Source organism: Tympanuchus pallidicinctus, unplaced genomic scaffold (genome assembly GCF_026119805.1).
Source record: "Tympanuchus pallidicinctus isolate F22 unplaced genomic scaffold, pur_lepc_1.0 scaffold1, whole genome shotgun sequence".
NCBI classification, from domain to species: Eukaryota; Metazoa; Chordata; class Aves; order Galliformes; family Phasianidae; genus Tympanuchus; species Tympanuchus pallidicinctus.
The window spans coordinates 22,612,539-22,632,816 of NW_026294618.1; the positions used below are offsets into that span (position 1 = coordinate 22,612,539).

The 20,278-nt window shown below is 42.1% G+C and overlaps 1 protein-coding gene across 5 annotated transcripts; it reads left to right on the plus strand.

The window, feature by feature from the left end:
* The first annotated feature begins 38 nt into the window (after positions 1–38).
* Positions 39–19,586, plus strand: LOC128077513 (elongin-A-like). 5 transcript variants are annotated; one of them, XM_052676829.1, is made up of 11 exons: positions 39–147; positions 8,821–8,877; positions 10,905–11,017; positions 11,402–12,086; positions 13,426–13,525; positions 14,400–14,564; positions 15,144–15,241; positions 16,020–16,200; positions 16,524–16,647; positions 19,104–19,222; positions 19,361–19,586. In XM_052676829.1, exons 1-11 carry the CDS (start codon positions 130–132, stop codon positions 19,420–19,422), a joined length of 1,722 nt encoding a protein of 573 aa, XP_052532789.1. In that variant the 5' UTR covers positions 39–129; the 3' UTR covers positions 19,423–19,586. The 5 variants fall into 5 exon arrangements, with proteins under 5 accessions (XP_052532789.1, XP_052532797.1, XP_052532772.1 ...); XM_052676812.1 differs by lacking the exon at positions 39–147 and adding an exon at positions 2,903–2,992; XM_052676837.1 differs by lacking the exon at positions 8,821–8,877 and having other exon boundaries at positions 48–147.
* Positions 19,587–20,278: the final 692 nt, after the last annotated feature.

The window sequence follows — 20,278 nt, forward strand, 5'->3', positions numbered from 1 at the left end:
GTGCCTCGCTCCCTGCCTCTGCCCAGACACAGGCATTAAGTTTCCCCAGTCTGCCCAGCCTTCAGAAACCAGGGGGGCAAACGCGGACAACTGTCATGTTCAGGGTCAAGGCAGCGGGGGAAGGTGAAGATGACATATCCACACCAGGTAGTGCTCGGGCCAGGTAAGCGTAGGGAGACCATCAGATTACCCTGCTTTGGGTGCCTGGGCTCCCTGAGCACTGCTTGGCGATGGTGACATCTGAGGGTGGGCTGTGCAAAAGCCAGTGTGCTCTTGAAACAAACATCTGAAATAACCAGCGGGAAACAGAAAGAAGCTGGCACTTCAGTTCCATGTTTTGTTGCACTGGGCTGCTTACCTCTGGGCAAAGGGAAGGAAATGGACTGATGGGGGGATTCACAGTCATGTCCTGTTTATCAAGTAGGTCACTGCTCCCATGAAAGCTTGCCTTGGCTTTCAAGGATGCTGGCTCACATCTCCTGATACATTTCCACAAAGGTTTGAACTCTGAATCCTTTGAACCCATATGAACCTTATTTGTGGGTTGGAAAATACTCTGTAGTATTTTACCTTCACCTTTGGCTAGTTTGAAGCCAGGTCTCTACATCCCAGAGGAATTTCATACCATGGGAGATGGAAAGAAGAGAGAGGAAGAGATAGAAAAGGGAGAAGTGACTGCATGGGAAGGGAGAGGCATCGGGGGTGTGGAAGTCACGGAAAGAGAAGACTTCCTTTTGACTAGACTTGGTGTAATACTTCATCTGGTAGATTTGTTCGATTAGCCTCTGACTCAGATGGGCTTTTACAGCAACTGCTGCAAAATAGCACATTTAAGCAACAGGACATCTCTGTGTCAGCATAGTTACCAAGTTATAAGACAAAAAACAGAGGCAGCAGTTGGATGTTGTCAGATCAGTTCTAACAGCTCGCACTCAGACTTCCATCAATTTTTATAATTAAAGAAGTTCTGAAAAGCCAACATTTTTCAGAGAAAGAATTTCTTATCTGACATTTTTTGGTGAGCTAATTTGATAACGAGGACATTTATTCTCCAGGAAGAATACTCTGTCATGTTCTGTAGAAAAAATATATCATTCTAATTTTAATACTAGCTCTGAAAAACGTATTTGGAAACAGTAAAATAAATTCAACTCTTATTTAGTCTTTAAAATACATTTCCAATATCCCTACATGATTTGCTGCAGTAGAAATATCACACAAACTACAATGAGGAATACAATACAGCACTAAGTTCTTATTTCCAGAAAAGGCTGAACAAGCTTTGAGCTGTGCTGTGCAGGACAGAGATAACCATCATGGGGGGGCAGGCCTCAGCATTTATGTATATTAATGCTGACACAGTCAAATAAGTTCCATCGTTCTGAAACTCTGGTTGTGCCTCAGGGCAAAACCATGAGACCCTTACTCACTCAGCCTCCAGACCAGAGGCTGTTATGTAGCATCCAACCTGATCTTGGAACTGTCATTCTCATTTTCCATTCATTTGCACACACAAAGTCTCTTCAAAAGCAAATAGTAGCAGTGTTGGCTGTGGGTTGTGATGCATCTTTAAAATTCAAACTTTAAGATTTTTTTTTTTTTAATTCTCAAATATTCTTCACATTATTTCCTCGATATCTTGAAAATAATCTCTTGTCATTCTGATTATTTCTTTTCCAATGGGATAGAAATTAATTACTATACAAATAGTTTGATAATGTTCACAGAAAATGTAAATCCTGGCAAACTAGTTACGAATTATGGCCTTTTAAGAGACAGGATGGTGCATTTTGGCAGTGATGTTAAGTTTGTAAAGATATATCCTTTTAGCTATGAGTGAATGCTGGGGGGAAAAAATACTTAATTTTCTCCATAGTCAGTCGTGAGCGGCTAAGTGCAATGCTATCAATCCATGCAGCAGGTCCTGTGTTAAGATTTTAACATTCTTTAGGGGAAAAAAACCCAAAAATTTCAAGAGATTTGTTTGTAGAACAGTAAACCAGTATAATTGCTGTTATCTGCACAGACATGAACCAGAACTGGCAATAGAGAAGACTTCTAAAATAGGGACTTCTAGGCAACCCTCAAGGCAATCTTTTATACTCCATGCAGCACCACTGCTGCACGCTTTCTGGTAACTGTAAAGCCTTGTTCTTAAAGTTAGTGTGTTCTGTTCTGTTGGTGGAATGCTAGCATCACAGCTACGGCTATGTGGAGATCTGCCCTGTTCCACTATTTAGTTAGCAAAATTGTGGCTCAGCTTTAGATCCTGATTGGTTTGTTGGCTCGGAACCCTTTGCGTATATTCAGCCAAGCATTATGCTTCTCCAAAGCCCGTATTTAGATCATGACGATAAGACAGCGAGGCCGCACAGCACAGAGCAGAGCAGGACAACCCCTCCCCTCTCCCAGGGGCAGCGCTGGGCCTGGGGCACCGCAGGGTGCGTTGGCCCTTTGGGCTGCCAGGCACACTGCTGGCTTTGTCCCACTCGTCATCAACCAGAACCCCAGCTCCCTTTCCATGGGGCTGCTCTCCAGCCTCTCAGCTCCCAGTCCGTATGAATATTTGGGGTTGCTCTGTCCCAGGCACAGAATCCAGCGTTCACTCGTGTTAAACTCCATGTGGTGAGTGGCTGCAAGCCTTCCACTGTGTTGAGATCTCTCTCTGCGAGGTCTCATGGAGAATGCATCTCGCCGCGCCCCATGGCCAAGCAATCCCCGAGCCCGGCAGAGCATCCGGCGCGCAGGGAGCCCGGAGGCAGCATCGGAGCGGCCGGGCGCTCCCCCTGCGGGCCGGGCAGCGCACTGCGGCCCCGCCTCGGGACGGGAGGGCGAGGCCGGGGCGGGGAGGCACCGCCTTTGGGCTACAAGTGGGGCGAGCGGGGGAGGGACGGGGCTCTGGGCCGCGGCGATGGCGGAGGGGCGGAGCGCGGTGCGGAGCAGCGTGCGGGCGCTCAAGTCGCGTCTGAGCCGCGCGGAGGAGCCTGCGGAGGTAGCTGAGTCGAGGCTGCTGGGCCTGTTAGAGCTTGTTAGGGCGGCGTCAAGGAGAAAGGCTGAATACTGGGTACAGCGCTGCCGTGCCTGGAGCGCGCTGTGCGGCAGCGGTGCTGTCAGGTCCTGCCCTGGCTGGAGATCCAGAGCTGAGCTGCGGCGGTGCTCCGTGCTGTGTTCCTAAGGGCTTCTCGCAGTGAGAGAAGCGTTCCGGGTGCGCTCTGATGGTGCGCAGTGTGGGATCTGGTACATCCTGCGTTCATGGCCCTGGTATGGGGGAGAATAGGGCTGCTCTCCTACCTGGGAGGAATTAAGCTACCTGTGGGAGAGCAGGGCTGCTCTGTAGCTGCAGGAAGCAGATAAGGGGCACCTGCACTAAGAACGCATCCGTTCAGAGTGGTTCAGGGCCACGTGAGATGGGCCCTCCTCAGGTTTTGAGGCACGGAGAAGGAGAGAAGGCACTCCCCGTGGGAGCGATGCAGGAATCTGGCAGGCTGTTTCCTAGTGAATGTCGTTTGACAAAAGATAGTGTACTCAAAAGGGACTGTAAAGATAAGCAACCAAACCAGAACTTCTTGACGGGCTGAATTCTAGCTGAAAATAAAAAGCACGCTTTGGTGGTGGGTTGGTCGGTTTGCGGGGTGTTGGAAGCTGATGCAAGTTTGTGAAAGGACTTGGAGGCGAAGAGTGCTTAATTTGCGTTGTCCTTGGTAGGTAATAAACTTAAAAATCTTCATTACTATGTTCAAATCTACTGTGTGTGTTTATACATGTTGAAAAATGTTTTTATTAGCCACTAATGATTTGTCTTCCTAATGCTGATTCTATAAGCTTTTTCTGTCAAATGAAATACCTGTGTGCAGATGTTTGACCTTGCAGTTCTTGTGCTACAGAAATGATCAGATTTTAGTCTTTACAATTTGTTTATGATTGATAGAATCCCTAGAGTTGAAAGGTGCCTCTGAGGGCCATCTATTCCCCTGTGATGAATGGGGACACCACAGCTAGATCTGGTTGCTCAGGGCCTGATCCAGCCTCACCTTGGAAGTCTCCAGGGATGGAGCATCAGCCACAAGATGAGGTGACCTGTTCCAGTGCCTCACCAGCCTCACTGTAAAAGAATCTTTTCCTTATATCTAAACTTTAGTGTTGATAGGCAGTTCTGAACAGAAGATAGGAAGGGAGAAGAGAGAAACGATTCCAGAAGTAACTCCTTAAGGGCTTTTAAAGCACAGACAGCTTCAGAGACAAAAATGTGGATGGTCCTGGTGAGGTGGATTTGGCTCTGTAAGTGAGGAGATGCATAGTTTTTACCTTGTATGAGCTAAAAGCAAGAGCTGTGTCAGCTGGGTCTAATGGTGGTGCTGTAGCACTTCTGCAGGCCTTGGTAGAGCTGTGTCTGGTGAGATAGAAATAGCTATAAGTAACAAGGGATAAGGAGGAGGGAAGGGAGAAACTGATAACTGGAAATTGGCAGGCATGAACTGTGCTAGTAATAAAAGGTAAGTCTAGTAAGAAAACATTTGTGGCATATTTAAAGGTAAAGAGGAATGTTTTAAATAAGTGCAGAAAGATTAATAAATTAGTATCGCAGGTAGGTGTTGGTGTCACTGAATATTTCTTTCCATGCTTCTTTCTCTGATTTTGTCACTGTTCTTACTAACTACCAACTACTTGGGTATGACAGGAACCAGGAAAGATTCAGAACATCAGCTGTTCATTTTAAAAGCTTTGCAGTGTGTCAGGTTTGATGGCTACTCTGGAGAGAAAGAACTGACCAAAAAACGCGCAGAACTGGTGATTAAGATATTGAATGAGCCTTAAGAAAGTAGAGGAGTTCATCAGGTCTGGAAAAAGAAACCAAAAACAAAACTGTTTCTTTGTGCTGTTGTCCCACTGAAGACTGTGAAGCATTTTAATGAGCAGCTGTGAAATGTTGCATGTAAGGTGCAACTGGTGTAAAATTAAAGCTTGGCGCTATGATCAGTGCCACTTGACGAGAGTTCGTGTAGATGTGTACCACCAAATTCATTTTGTATTCAGCTGATACTACCCGTCACAAATGTATATAAAATCTCTTAAAGCATTTGACTTGCTGCTATGATGTTGGTTACTGTAGCAGTGTTACATACCTGATGCAATACATAAAATGGACTGAAACTGCTCTCAGCAAAAATAAGTGACAGCCCTCATCAGAAAGAAATGTTTTTTGGGGGGGAAGTGATTACGCATCTCTTCTTGACTGGATCTTACTCAAATCTTTCTTAATTTAGAAGACAGCAAGCATTGCAGTAAAATGTTGCAAGTACAAAAGTAACTTTGCATCAAATAACGAAGAATTTGAGCAGCCTTGATCACGTGCAAGGCTGTGCTCATTTGAGCAGCATGCATTTTAACATGGCTCAGTGGAAAGTCACAGCTAGAAGCCATGAATATAGGTCATTCCAGATAGGAGACTGTATTTTGGAAAGCACTGACTCAGAAAATGATTTGGAGCTCTGATGTGTTAACGCTTGAGCATGAAATTGCAGTACAATGCAGTGGCTGATGGAATAAATGCTATCTTTGGGTAGTTAGCATTTGTTAGTTTATGTTGTTACTACTGCCATATAATTTTAGGAATATTACAGGAATATTATGTCTTGCTCTGGGAGCTGTTATTAAAAAAAAAAAAAAAAAGCTGTTTCAAGCTGAAAAGATTTTTTTTTCAGTGGCAACAGAATGGCTGTAGTTATGGCTAGCACAGCTTCTGAAGCTCGAGAGATCAATCTGTTTGGCCCTAAAGCTGTGGAAAAGGTAATCTTATACCCTGTTAGTTAGCAGAAAGATAATGAGAGTCAATGGTTGAAAGCAAAGCTATACTTTTTATTTATCTGGAAATAGGGCTATTTAGTGAGAACATCTGAGCGTATCATGCGAGTGCCTCGCTTGGGATTGCACTGGGTTTTCTAACATCTTTAATCACAGAATCATAGAATGGTTTGAGTTGGAAGAGACCTTGAAGACCACCTAGTTCCAACCCCTGTGCTCTAGGCAGGGACACCTCCCTCTAGACCAGGTTGCTCAAAGCCCCATCCAGCCTGGCCTTGAGTGCCTCCAGAGAGGGAGCATCCATAGGCTCTCTGGGCAGTGCTCTTTCAGGAGGTCTTGATGTAGATTCACAACTTGCTGGAATGTGATGATCTCTGTTAGTGAGAAGAACAGGCTAAACAATCATAAGGAATCCTTTGAAGGCGTGAGGAAGAGGAGGGAGGAAAAGAAAAGTAGTTGTTGTGGTGAGATGAAATGAGTCACTGGGCATTGGGGGCCTGCAGTGGGCCCCATCCTTCTGAGGGTCTGGCTCAGCCAGAAGGGAGGTGATGCCAGGGCTCTGTGCAGGAGGTCTGCTGGGAGCAGACATGCCTGGTGCACCTGGCCCTGTTCTTATCACTGCTGTGCTTTCAGTTTTCACTCTGGAAAACTGGTCATGTGCTTCCTGCCTTTGCCCTCTGCTTCCAGATGCCTCCTCTCCTTCGTCACAGCTTGCTCTGTTGGCATGTGTGTGCTGGCTGTCCGTTTGTCTGTGAGGCCGTGCTTCTGTCCATTCACGCTGTGAACGCAGGCAGGCAGAGCTCTCTCCTTCAGCAGTCCCTCAGGTGTGTGGCTGCAGGTCTTGCAGCAGGCTGAGCTGTGCCCTGCTCTCACAAGACCAGTGCTTCTCTTCTGGGGACTTCTAGCACTTGGTAATTGCTTTGTGTTTTCTTCTTAATGAAACTCTTGTGTTTTGTCTTACTTCTGCAAATGTGATATACATCTCAGGAAAGCAAACTGAGCAGTGTGGACTTTGTCTTAGAAAACACTGCAAGTTTTGTCTTTTCATTAAGACGTGCTGACTGTTTTCAGACCTGCTTGTCATCTGAGTACTTGTATAACAGCCTATTCTGAAGCTGTATGAGTAGTAATTGCTTGCTTTCTGAATCTGTTTCAGAGATTCTTCTGAAATGAACTCAGCTCTATAAATTAACCCCTCAAGAGAAAATGCTCCAAATCCCCATTGTCTCTGTAGCTTGATGACAACATCTTTTAGCATTGTGGTGTGTCTCTGTGGGATTTATTCCCAGTGATTTGTACTGCTTGGTTATCTAGTCCGCTTACAGAGTGAAATGTACCTGCTCAGCAATGGGTTACTTCCTTCTGGTTGCAAAATAAATTGAATGAATATAATAATAATGAACTAAATTAGCTAAAATTGACACTAATAACTTAGTTTTTAATGCTTGTGATTAGCATTGTCAGCAATTACTGAACTTCATAAGCATCTTTGCAGCGTATATTTTTTTTCCTGGTGGGGTTTTTTTAGGATAGGTCTTCAGCTCGTGGGCTGGATCAGTGAAGAGTCCAGGGCAAGGTAACCATCAAGCTTGTAACATCCTGAGGAGGATGAGCCATTCTCCTGAGATGGAAAGCTGGTTTTAATTTCTTGCTAGGCTGTGCAACGTTTCTCTTGAAGTTCTTCAGATTTCAGTAACTGTACTGCAGCACAGATGTGTGAGAGGAAGAACTGCATGCCAGATATGCTGACAGAGCCTCTGCACAACGAAGTTCAGTGATACTCTGCTTCCAGCGTACTCCAGGAATAGTGAGGTTTATCACAGAATCCTTAGAGTTGGAAGGGACCTCTGAAGGCCATTGAGTCCAACTCCCCTGCAGTGAACAGGGAATCTTTGTGGAGAAAAACAACCCTGTAATATAGTTTGTAACTTTTTCATAAACAGTGCTGCTCACTTATTTTTACTACCCTTTGCCTCCTGCTATTATTCGGAAGCAGTATCTAATCTGCTAAATGGCAGTTATTCTGGCATTTGTTACTTAAACCATCATTGCTATTACTGAAGTTCAAAAAGCTTTTGGATTATTATCTTTGCATTCCAGCAGGCTCCTGCCATTGCATTTAGAAGTGGTAATGATCTGAAAACCCAGATAAGTGTTCCAGGCTTTGCTGGAGCCCTACAACATCCTGTAATTTCAGTAACACATTAATTTTGTCATTGCATAAGACAGCTTCGTAGGTGTTTGTGAAGGATAAGGCAAATTGTGTGTACTCAAACACAAGACTCAGGTGTGCTGCTGACCCATCATCAAAGAAATTCATACTCTGTTTACAAATGGAACTTCTGTATTTCTTTTTTTTAAAAAACCCTCTCAAAAGAAGATGGGCCATTTAGTATGTATTTGAAAAATACATTCCTACTTATAAAAAAAAAAAAAAAGCAAACACAACAGCAGCATTTAATCAAAACTACATGATCTGCTGGTGTGAAACAACAGCTGCTGTAGCTTGATTTGGTCTTATTAGCATACAAACAGCAGTTAAGGATTCAAAACCTGTTGTTTTTCACACTGAATGCCTTGGGGCTTGGTTCCTCTTGGCCTTGAATGGTGAAGGAGAGTGGAGGCTCCCTGCTTTCTGCAAGGTCCTGTTTCTCCATAGCGCAGCCTTTGAATGAGCTCTGTGTTGGAGCAGGGTCACTGACATAACAGGAGTGGGCTGTGTATGCAGCATGTGCTGCTGTGTTATTGATCTCTAATGTAATCGCTGTAGTACTAAGCTCATACTTATTGGATTTTCTGGTGTTACTGCAGTTTGGGGTATAGCAGAACAGCACTGGTTCACAGCACAGAGTTCTTATATTGCACTCTAACACTACACATACGTGCTCACGTTTTCCTGGATTTACTGGCTGTTACTCAAGCTTTATTGTTTAAACACAGCAATGGGAATGAGAAAAAGCAGGACAGGATTTACAGTCGTATGTCTAAATATAATAAAATTTGAATATTTCCTTCCAGATTCTAAAAGTACTTGAGCTACTACAGGATTTGGATATATCACTGGATATTCTAACAGTAAGTGACCAGTAATAACCTTACACAGTGAATGACTATGGAAGAGTTCAAAATTCAGGGATGTGCTGTCCCAGAAGCAGTGAGCAGTGTTACATCTTGTAGTTCTGACTCTTAGCCATTGTTCATTTAGAACTCTGTATAACAAGCTCTGGAGACTTCTCCAGAAACTGTGCAACTTGACAAATGCAGCATTGGAGCAGCAGTGTCAGTACTGAGCAGATCTGAATGTCTAGAGGAAACTTTGCTATTTAAGGCTGATTTCATTTTGCTTTACAATTGCTTTCAGATCAGTGCTTAAGATTGTGGGTGATTGATTAGGTCCGTTGCCTAAATGTGTCTCTAACTAGCTGCCCTGGGTTAGCATCTTGCATTTAAAGAGCAGGTGTCCCAAGTTATAGTAATACTTCTCTTTTGTGTCCTTACCCAAGCTACATCCTGTCAGGTTTTGCCCTGGAAATTCTCACACTGGTTTAGGAAGCTCCTGGTTACTTTGGCAATATGTCTGTATGTTGGAAAGAGGAAAAATGTGTGTTGTGAGAGAGCTCTTTGCAGAATAAGAGAAAAATATGGTAACTATTTGGCCAGCTTATTTAGGCAAAGGCATTCACCTGCCGAAGGGCAGATGGCTTCTGCTAGGATACAGCAATATTTTGGTATTTATTTTGGAAAATGAAGTAATCTTCATGTGAATTGTAAATTTTATTAAAATGACAAAGGACTTCCATAGGCAACTGATGTTTCCAGCATGCTTGTGTGCTACATTGTGATAGACTGCGATGGAAGCCTTCAAGAGAAGTAGAGGAAAGAGTTATTAAACAATTGAAGGTCCCATGTATTTATTTAAAGCTCTTCTAGGAATGTAAATGTGCACTGGCATGGTGCTGTGGTTTGACCTGGCAGGTGGCTGAGCACCACACAAGTGTTCACTCACTTCTTCCCCTTCTTCCCAGTGGGATGGGACTAGTAGGTTGAGATGAAACAGTTTATGGAAGCAGAGAAAAGGAAAAGGATAAATAATTGAGTGTATATATAAATAAAAATCTATGACTAATCTATATACATATATATTTATATATATAAAAATGTGTATATAACAAGTAATGCACAAGCAATTGCTCACCACCCCCAGCCGATGCCCAGCTAGCCCCCTGAGCAATGGGAGAGAGGTGAACTACCACCCTTCTCAACTTACAGGAGCATCCCTTAACTAGTAAGCAAGAGCAGTACTAGATTGCTGTTGACTTAAATTCCAGAGTTTGCATGCATCTTAAAAGTGAGAGCTTGTGAATCAGAGATGGCACAGGATTGAAAAATTCACCCGTGGTGACTATATAGCCAAAAAGTTTGCAGGATAGTTCTGCTCAGACAACATGGAACTCAGCAGAGCAAGATCTGAAGGCTCAACAATGATGTGAAAATAACTGAAGTGTAGAACAGTGAACGTGGTGGATCTTAAATATCAAGGGTTTATTCTGTAGCTGTGACTGAGGTTACTCGTATGAACTCTCCTTCTCTGGCACCTCTATCTTGTAATACTCCTCTCTGAGATTGTTTTTTGATTACAGTACAGTGCTCATATGCGCTGTCTAATATGCTACACTGTACGTATATAAGCCTGAAGAAGACCTGAATTGATTAAATTAGTTTACTTTAGCAGTAATCATTTTGTGGGTATAAGTGTTCAGACAAAGTGGAAGTTCTGATATACATACATTTAATGGAGGAAATTGGCTTTATGAAGCCATTTAACCTGGCAGGTGGCTGAGCACCACACAAGTGTTCACTCACTTCTTCCCCTTCTTCCCAGTGGGATGGGACTAAGGCTATTTTTTGTTCCCCATATTTGGTTGTAATTATATCCCTTGCTTTCAGTTCTGCCTGTAGTGCAGTGCCTGTGCTTATTTAGCTGCCATAAGACTACTGAGACTTCCATGCTAATATGGTTTGTAACAGTTTTAGAAGTGGTTTTTCTTGGGGTGCTCTCTGTGATTGGTTTCACTCATCTTTCTTGTACTTTTCTCTAACAGGAAACTGGCATAGGCAAAACAGTTAACAGTTTTAGGAAACATGCCACTGCTGGAAATGCAGCTAAATCCCTGGTAAAGAAATGGAAAAAGCTCATTCCTCCAGAAAACAAAAAGTAGGTGTGAACTTGCTTCTTTTTTTTTTTTTTTTTTTTTTTTTTTTTTTTTTTTTTTTGGAGGGGTTAATTATACTGCAGTGTAATTTAATAGAACTTGGAGATCTTAGAAAAGTATTTGGAATGACAAACATACATTGTGACAAACCCATAAACAGAATCACAGAAATGAATGTTACTTTTACAGAATAACTAGAAAACAAACCGGTGACTGCTTTGATCCATTAGCCAGTCAGCACTCAAACTTCAAGTCCTGTAAGAATTATGCCATGTGATGTGATTTAATGCTTTTGTTTTGTTAAATAAAAAGGCTGTTTCTTCAAGGATTTAACATCTGCTTGGGGTATATGGGGTGTAATTCCCTTTGTGTTGCAATGGTCACAGAGAAAGAAAACAAAACATTGAAAAAGATGAGACAAAATCTTCAGTTTCCAAGGAAGGAAAGCCTTCAGAGAAGTCCAAAACATCTGTAACAGCCTCCCAAAGTTCCAGTAGCTCGTCCGTATCTAGAAAGTTGAACGAGCAGCGTAACTGTATTGAAGAAAAGCACCGAAATAGAGACTCTGAGTCTCAAAAAGACCGTGATAACAGAAGATGTCATGGCAGTGGTTCTAAACATATTTTCCTGGAGACAAGTCCTCAAGCTAAAGAGAGTGACTGTAAAAAGAGAGCCTCCAAGGACAGGAGAGCTCCAGAAAAGCAACGTTCCTGTATAGCTGGTAAAGACTCCTTCCCAAAGAAGGAGAAGCCTAAGGATGCTTCCAAACAGAGAGATGCTAAGATTGTGACGAAACTGAAAGAAAAACTTGCTGTGAGAAGCAAAGCCGAATTATCTGGTGATGAGGAATTTGAGCCCCCTACTATGTCTTTTGAATCTTACCTGAATTATGATCACGTTACAAAAAAGAGAAAGAGGAAAGCTTGTTCTACAAGTGAACGTCCAGAGAAGTGCAGTAAACAGAAGAGCAGCTCATTACCACAGAAGACTTCAATGCTTTCTCACGCAAATGAGGGAGAAGAAAAAGTACAAAACTCTGAAGATGATCAGTCAGGAACTCCCAGCAAAAAGGTAAACCACTGTGCAATTGAGATGAAAGCAGACCAACTGCAGACAAATGAGTGTTCCAGCCTCTTTCAGTGAAATTCAGCTATGTTTATTTCAAGAACAGATTGTGTGGTTTTGACATAAATTGCATTGTATTGGCCAATATTTATGGATAATTTGGGCAGAATTATTATTATGGATAAACGGGCAGAAAAGATTTGTTGTGTACTGACAGTTTTAATCAGTTTGTCTCATTTTTCAGCTGTTTCCTATCTGGCAGTGGTCTTTGATCAATATCTGCTAGTCTGCTTTTTACCCACAGCTTCACTCTTGACTGGCTTGGTTTATGGTTGCAGCAGGTGTTTGTGCGTGACACAGCTGTTCTGTAAGAAGCTGCAGCTCTTTATTAGTTAGATCTGCATTGGGAACAAACAAACTTCTAATGCATTAAAGTAAACTAAGTAAACATGCTTTATGATTTAGGTCTTTTGTAAGAAGCTGCTTGTGCAGAGGGAATTTGAGGTCTCTTGGATCTCTTATCATGATTGTGATGTGAAAGCTTTGGGGTTCTCTGTTTTGTGAAGGATCTGCAGTACAAATGTGACATCTTCTATGCCAATGGAGAAATATTAATATAGAGGCTTGTGCATGATACTCCAGCATAAGCTTGGGAATTGAGGGAAAGTTGAGCAAAGAATCTTGCTTTTGTTTTGAAAAGTTATTAAAGATAGTTGCAATACAGTTTGAGGGGATGCAGCTTCTGGGTTCTAAGTGCCTGGCTTACAACCAGGAGATGCCCAAGACCTGATTTAGGGATTGTCCAAAATGGTGGATGTTGGTGGAAGCACTTAGCAGATTCCTGAGCTTTTAAATCACCTTTTTAAGGAGTATATCCAGGAGGACTTCAGACTATGTGGCTTATCAAGCACAGTATTGGAGGCTAGGGAGTACCAGCTCTAAAGCTGTTTCTTGCTTTTTTTCTCCAGCGTGGCATTTAGCTTGCCTTTAAGCATCTAACCTGTTTTTGTCCTCTTGCAGTTCTGTCTCGTTCACTGCATGCCTGTAACCTCAGTAGCAATTTATCTGTAAGCCTGTTAGCTGAACACATTTGTTCCTTTCTTTAATTGCTGATTATGCACTGTCTGCAGATATCCCACTAAGTGCCTTCAGTGATGTAGTGTTGGTGGTAGAGCATGGAAGAATATGCTGAAAAGCAATGCAGTGAGTGAATTTTAGTGCAGGGAAGCAGTAGTTTCAGTTACTGTAGGTAACTTTTGGTCTCAATCTTTTTCTGTACTTTATTTTAAGCCTCGGTAAACCCAAATTTGTAACAACAAAGCAATGTTTTCCTGACTGTGCACAGGCCAAGGTGGGATCCCTCCAAGATCTTCTTAATACTCCGCTGCCTAAATTTCTGCCAGGCATCTTAATCTCCTCTCCCCCATATGCTGCTGACTTTAAAGGTAAGTAGTATGCAATGCTCAGAAATCTGAAACAGCACGTTTTTACATCTCTAGCTAGGGCTGTCTTCATCTCCTTTCCTAATAAGCTGTGTTAGCTCCTCTCTCGGTGATGAAGAACCACCTTTCTTTCAATTACTTTTCTGCGAAACTAGTTTTGAATCTGAAGGGAGATATAATGGCTTCCCTCTTACAGCTTTCTAGGTGAAGAAATGCTGTAAAAGATTACCATGGAGGTATAGGAGATGTAGGTCAGGTAGTCGTTCTACAGCCTCCATTTATCTTTGCTCCAGTCTATCTATGCCTTATCATGGGGGTAAAGCCCTAGTAGGAATTGTCTTAGGGAAAAACCAGTTCTGTCTTCAGCAGAGGAGCTGGCTGCATCCTTACTTGTAGGTGGCACAAAGTGCCAGTGGTTTCCCCTCACAGCTCCTGTGAGGTTTCAGTGAACTTCACATCCCCGTGGTCTTGAAGTATCATTGCTGTTGCACCTTCTGGCTTGCCAGGGTCAATAGAATGTGATGCACTAGTGGCTTGAAGTTACCCAGATATCAGTACAGCTCATGTAATTCTAAGCATCCAGATGCAAAATTTCATACAAGTTGTCCTGAGCTAAGTAACGTGAGCCTAATGTGAGTTTCTGCAGCACAAATTACACTTTGCATTACACTTTCAGCATAGTTGCTGTCTTGCTGTTAGATGTTAGTTGCTGTCATGAGGGCTCTGAACTACAACACAGGTACATTATTTAAAATAATAATAATAATAATTTGTGTGTACTAACAGCCATTTCTCTGAAAGCTGGATGGTTAAAGCCTTGTAATGTGCCTGAAGGTAAAGGAAACCCTGGCTGATGTTTTCTTGTTGACTTCCCTAGAGCCTGTTGTGGAAGCACACCAACAAGTCGGTGAGATAGTTCAATTCACAGGACGGAGACTGAACTCCAAGATGCAAGTCTACTCTGGCTCTAAACCAGTCTGTCTTTCCAAGATGCTTACACTGTATGAGCTGTGCATCCGTGTGCTTCAAAATAATATTGACTGTGAGTATTTTAAGAGCTTTGTAGCAGGCTGTGCTGAATGAGTATCTGATTTGTTTTCTTTCTCTGTGCCCAGGCTGGCCTTCTAGAAGATAGACGTTGTCCCTCCCTACAGACAAGGGCAGAGCAGACCAAAAGGCACTTATAAAACTGGATTTGTAATCATGTTGAAATGTAACTTTGTTCTGAAGGCTTAACTTCAAAAAAAAGATCCAATTGTTAGTTAAAATACAAGGTCCTGTAAAGCCAAAAAAACCCACAGCACCTGACTTCCCTTCAAAACGTCTGTTTATGTAAACTAGAATGAGTGATCGAGAAGTCGTTCATTCTGTTATGTATGCAGAGAGGGGAGTGATGCCTATCAGTAAAGATGGGGCAGCAACTATTCCAGGATGCTTATTCCATCCTCATGTATTGCTGCCAGTCAGTTTGGGTCTGTTGAAATCAAGTATTTTCATAGTCTGACTTAAAAACTCATGTTCTTCTGTTTTTGCTACGATTTTATTTTTAAACTGCTTGGTAAGTGGTGCTACACACCGAGTAAAACATGCCAGCTATTCTGAGTGCTGTCCTCTGTTGTAGTGCTGCACGAAGTAGGAGGTGTTCCCTTTGAGATCCTCGAGCCTGTGCTAACACGTTGCACACCAGAGCAGTTGTTGCGAGTAGAGGAATGTAATCCGGTAAATTCTGCCTTGTTAATGTCAGGGAATCACAGAGGAGACTGGGCATCTGTCTGCCTTCCCTGCACCCCTTCTGATAGAGGTTCTTCAGTGGCTTACTTTTTTTTTTTTTTTTTTTGTGCCTGATATACTTATTTCTTTCTCAACTATTAGCACTTAAAGCATTTGAGAGAATTATTACTGAAATCTAAATGAAAGTCATTGTGGGTAATAAAAGTATTTTTATTTCCTGAAAATAAGAGAGGGAAGGGGGAAAAGCCAACAACAAAGACATAATATTTGGCAGGCACAGTAGGACCAAGTGTTTTCAGGTTTAAAAGCAGCAAAGATTGCAAAGCACATATGAAATGTCACCACAGGTACTTCCCAGTTTGCTTGTGCTCGGTCTGTCATGTACAGTGCTAAGCTTTTGGCTCCGTGATGTTTGGACATAGGTGTTCTAAGTGTGTAGCACTCTGTGGTGCAACTTGGTCACTTCTCTGCATGTCTGAAGTTGAGAGCTGGTATGGCCTGAGCCTGTGCTGGAAACACAAATGTAGTCCGAAAGCACAGCTCATTAACCCAGAGAGCCCTGCTGGAGCTACAGGATGTCTAAGCTGAAGGTGGCACCTCTCTATGGCACTCTATGTCATGCCCAGTCATGCGAGAGCACATCTGGTGGGATCTGTTCTGCACTCCATCAGGTGATCTGGCTTTGTCTACAGTCTCAGCTAAGCAGGTATGCTTAGAAATGTTGCTTTAAAAATCTTGATTTAAAATACCTTGTGTTCAAACTAAGACGTTTACAGAAGAGTCTGACCACCTGTGGAAGAAACACTGCCAGAGGGATTTTAAAAATGAGAGCCTCCTGGAATATGAATGTTGGCGGGAAATGTACTTGAGACTCTTCAATGAGAGAGAAGAAAAGCTGAAGATGCTTACAAAAAACATTCTTTCAGCTCAGTCTGAGAAACCGAAAGGTAATATCTGTGGACAGCTTTTCAGTTCTCAAAGCTCGCTCTCTTCTGTTCTTAAGACTTACTATGTGAGACTTAATGACATGTTTGCTCTAATCACTGATGCTGTATATCTAAGAGAAGGCATCAAGTAAGGATGCACACAAAATGAGTGCATGCATTGATACAGCGTGTTAATGTGTAATATGTGCAGCACGTTGTAGACAAGCCTGACTTTACTGGTTAGACTTCTAGAAATTGGCTCACAGTCATATTCTTAACTGAGTTTTGAACATAGAAAATGGGGGGGGAAGTCACACTTCCTCTGCTCCTTGCTTCTGCATTAGGCCGGCAAGTAAAGATGGCTTATGTGACCAGTGCAGCAAAGCCACCCAGAAGCATTCGCCGACAGCAGGGAATCCATGGAACAGCAGGATCTGCCACCCAACTTCATGTCATAGATAAGTGGAAGTAAGTGCTCTGTACTGCGCTTTTAATTGGAGATGAGACATCTATGCCAGTACAAAAACTTGCTGGCAAAATATTTTTGAAGTTATACATAGCTCTCTGTTCACTTCCTTAAGCAGCTTGTGGCTAGAAAATAACTCCCTTTTAAGTCTGGTCTGCTGCTCTGCTGTGTATGTGTTGTCATTGCATATTTCTCCGTGTGTTGCTGATGAATTCATCCTCCCAGCTGAAGAGTCAGTGGCCACTGTTTTTCTGTAGGTTACGTTAATGCTGCTTGACATCCTAGGGAGATCCCCAGCGCTGATGTTTTGTATTTGTAAACCTGCTCAGTAGTCTTGCATATTCTTCTATTAGCATAAGGTCCTAGAGTGATGGAGCTAACCAGAGAGAATCTCAACAGCCATTAACACACTTGATTGGGCTTTTGCTCTGGAACAGACTGTCCAGTAGCAGCAGCTAACACTAATCTCTGAAGGAACAGGAAATTAGGATTCCTCAAATATTTCTGTTGTTTGTTTCTGACCTCTTAGTTCACGGCAGTTCTACAGCTAAAAAAGAGCTGTGGGGTTTGTCCTGCCATTTCTCCTGGCCTAATGATTTCCTCTTACACCCAAGAAAATGGCTGTAATAGGGAGATAAACCAGCTGTGGAACCAGCTTCAACTGCCTTCTCAACTATATGAAGACATTTTTTTGCTTTGATCTGCTCTTGTCCAAAAGGAAAAACATACCTGTTTTCAGGCAGTGTGAATCTTGCGCTGTGGTCCCTTACTTTGCTGTGCCTGTGGCTGAGCATTGCACTCTCCCTTTTCTCCGCAGTGTCTGGGTGTCCCCATGCTGACAAAGCTGTTCTGCAACTCGCTCTGTCAAAATGATCATTTCTGTGTGAAAACTGTTCTAATTGTTCTTGGTTACTCTGAATTTGCCAACAGTCATGCAGGCTGCTGAATATGTGAGTGTGAAGTGACAACTGGGAATTGGGAGTAGAAAACCTCAGCTGTTGCAAGGATAAGGCTTGCTCTAACTTACTATAACAATGTCAGCAGAATTGCTTTCAGATAGCTTCTGTCCTTGTGCTGCAGGGCCTGTAGTCATGCTGAGTAATTGTTTCTGTGCCTAAGACTCTGAAGTAGATAAGCAAACTGACCTAGGCTTACAGGGGAGAAAAACACCCAAAAACCAAACAACAAAAAAGCCACCTACAGAACACTGGGAAAGTATATAAGAACAAAGTCTGCTGATTTCAGGAACTTGATTTACTGAGCCATCTGCCTTACTGTTTGAGATGGTGCTGACATGGGGCAGGAACAAAAGCCCACATGTATGAAATTATTAAAACAAGCTTTTATACCAAAGATGACCTTTTCACAGCTGTACCTTTGGGTGATTAAATTAGGAAGGTTCTTTCTAAATCCTGTTACCAGTGAGAAGATAGCCTGCCACCAATATAGTAGGTTAAAGCATTCTGAATGCAGCTTCTGCTTTCAGTGAACTTGTGGGAGGTTGCATCTGTGACAGATTAGCCTTCTGGTTTGGTGCTTCAGGTACAGTAATGTAAATGTCCTTCCTGCTCCAGCAACTGAACGATGTATTCGCATATCATAAACTAGGAGGATCTGCTGTTGTGTGAAAGAAGCTGTAAGTAGGGTTGCTGCTTTGCCTTTTTAAGAAGCATGAGTTTGTTTAGGCAAGATGTATTAACTTCACTTCTTTGAGCACGTTCTTTGAAAATCTTCCATCAGTTTTACTGTGTACATCTGAAATCTTCACTTGCATGAGGGCCATGAGGCACGCATGCAGATCCCCAGCAGGCTGTTTGCATTTTGCCATGTGGTAGTTTAACTGGCAGCAGGCGTTAATGACTGGCCCTGAGGCATACAAGGCTGTCTGGATTGCTGACATGCTGGCAGCTAAATGCTGGGTTGGTTTAACTGTCCTGCACAGAGCTGATGCCTCCTGTGGTTACCTGAGGCCTTGTCCTGTTGACTGGTATATCTAACCTAACAGTTAGGGTTATTGTGCCTTTTTCTAGGCATTCCTAACTTAAAAAACAACAACAAAGCACAGCTGAAAACTCATAGTGTCACTTTGCTCTTGTTTTCTGGCAGAGAGCTAGTTCACTTGTGTTCAGAAAGACAAATAGGAAAGAATTGAATGTGGACCATCATGTATTATCATGGTGTTGCTAAATATTTTGATCCATCATAGTCTGATCTTTTAATTTTAAGGGTAAATAAGAGGCATATCTAACAGAGAAAATCTATGCAAGGGTGTAAATGGGCTGGATGAGCACTTGGAACTCCTTCTAACCTGAGTTATCCCATGACTGTATATATACCATACTACTGATGATGAAGCAAACTTGTTAAAACACTGCCAGCATTTTTCTCCAGATGAGACAAAGCCACTAGTAACTTAATTAAAAGAATTTTTTTTTTTTTTATTTCCTGGCTTTAAAAGAAAAAGGTCTCCAGAAAGCAGAGATGGAAACAATAATTCATCAAATCTGAACTCTGCTAGCAGCAGTGGAAGCTCTAGCTCCAATGGAATGACTCAAGATGGAAAGAAGCCTATTAAAAGTAAGTGGAGAGATTATCAAAATAATTGCTTTAACTAGCTGGCTATTAATATATGCTTAATATTATGCTGCTATCACATAAATTACTTGTATGATGCTGTAATCCTTACTGGTCTCTCTTGTTTTCTTGTTATTGAAGAGATTGCACCAATCATGAAGAAAACTTTAAAAGCATTGAAGTGTAGAGCTGCACGGCGATAAAACGAGGATGTATATGGGAAGCTTATAGAAATGTTTGTATGTTGTGCTACAGTTAATGGAAGTAAAATTAATGTTAATTTCCCAATTTACCTCTGCAAAAGTAGTTGTTGTATGTTGCAAGAGCAAATGATTTGCAATAAAAAAGAAACCCTGGTCTCCTTTCATATTGCCACTTCCTTATTCATGAATGAGGAAGACTGAACTGAAATAAGGTCAGTGTTTGCTAGTAACAAATTGGTTCATATGGACTTCTATAGGTTGTGTTTATCAGTTTTGCATGAATTTGAATAAGCTTTTGATGGAAGCACTCAAGCCATGGATATATTTTGCTGAGGTTAGTTAGCACAAGCATTTGAGAAAGGGAAACTTAATACATTTCATTACTTAGGACAGAAAATTGTGTTAGTTTTTTTTTTTTTTTTTTTTTTTTAATGAACTTTAAAGGAGAGGTAGAAGAATGTCTTAAGTTTGAATTGCTTTTTTTTTTTTTTTTTCCTCTTTAAAGGAGGCTGTATATACTTCTGGGGCAAATAGGGTAGACTGCAACAGTGACTTAATGAAAAGCTGTTCACCATTCAGCAGTTGCTTCTAGTTGGAATGTTATTGGTATAAGTTATAAAATAAAAATAATAATAATAATAATAATAATAACATAATTCCCATTGTGTGAGACTCTAAAGGTGCTAAGCCCTGACAGTAGTCAGTATTTTGGGAACAAATTGGATGAGAGAGAAGCCAAGAACTTTGTCAGCTTGATGTTATGGTCATCTTGTTGGGATCTTACTGGCTTCAGAGTTTCTATAAGTCTGGGCAGTCTGGTGAAAAGTTGTTTTTTACTCTAATCTGCTACTCTGAC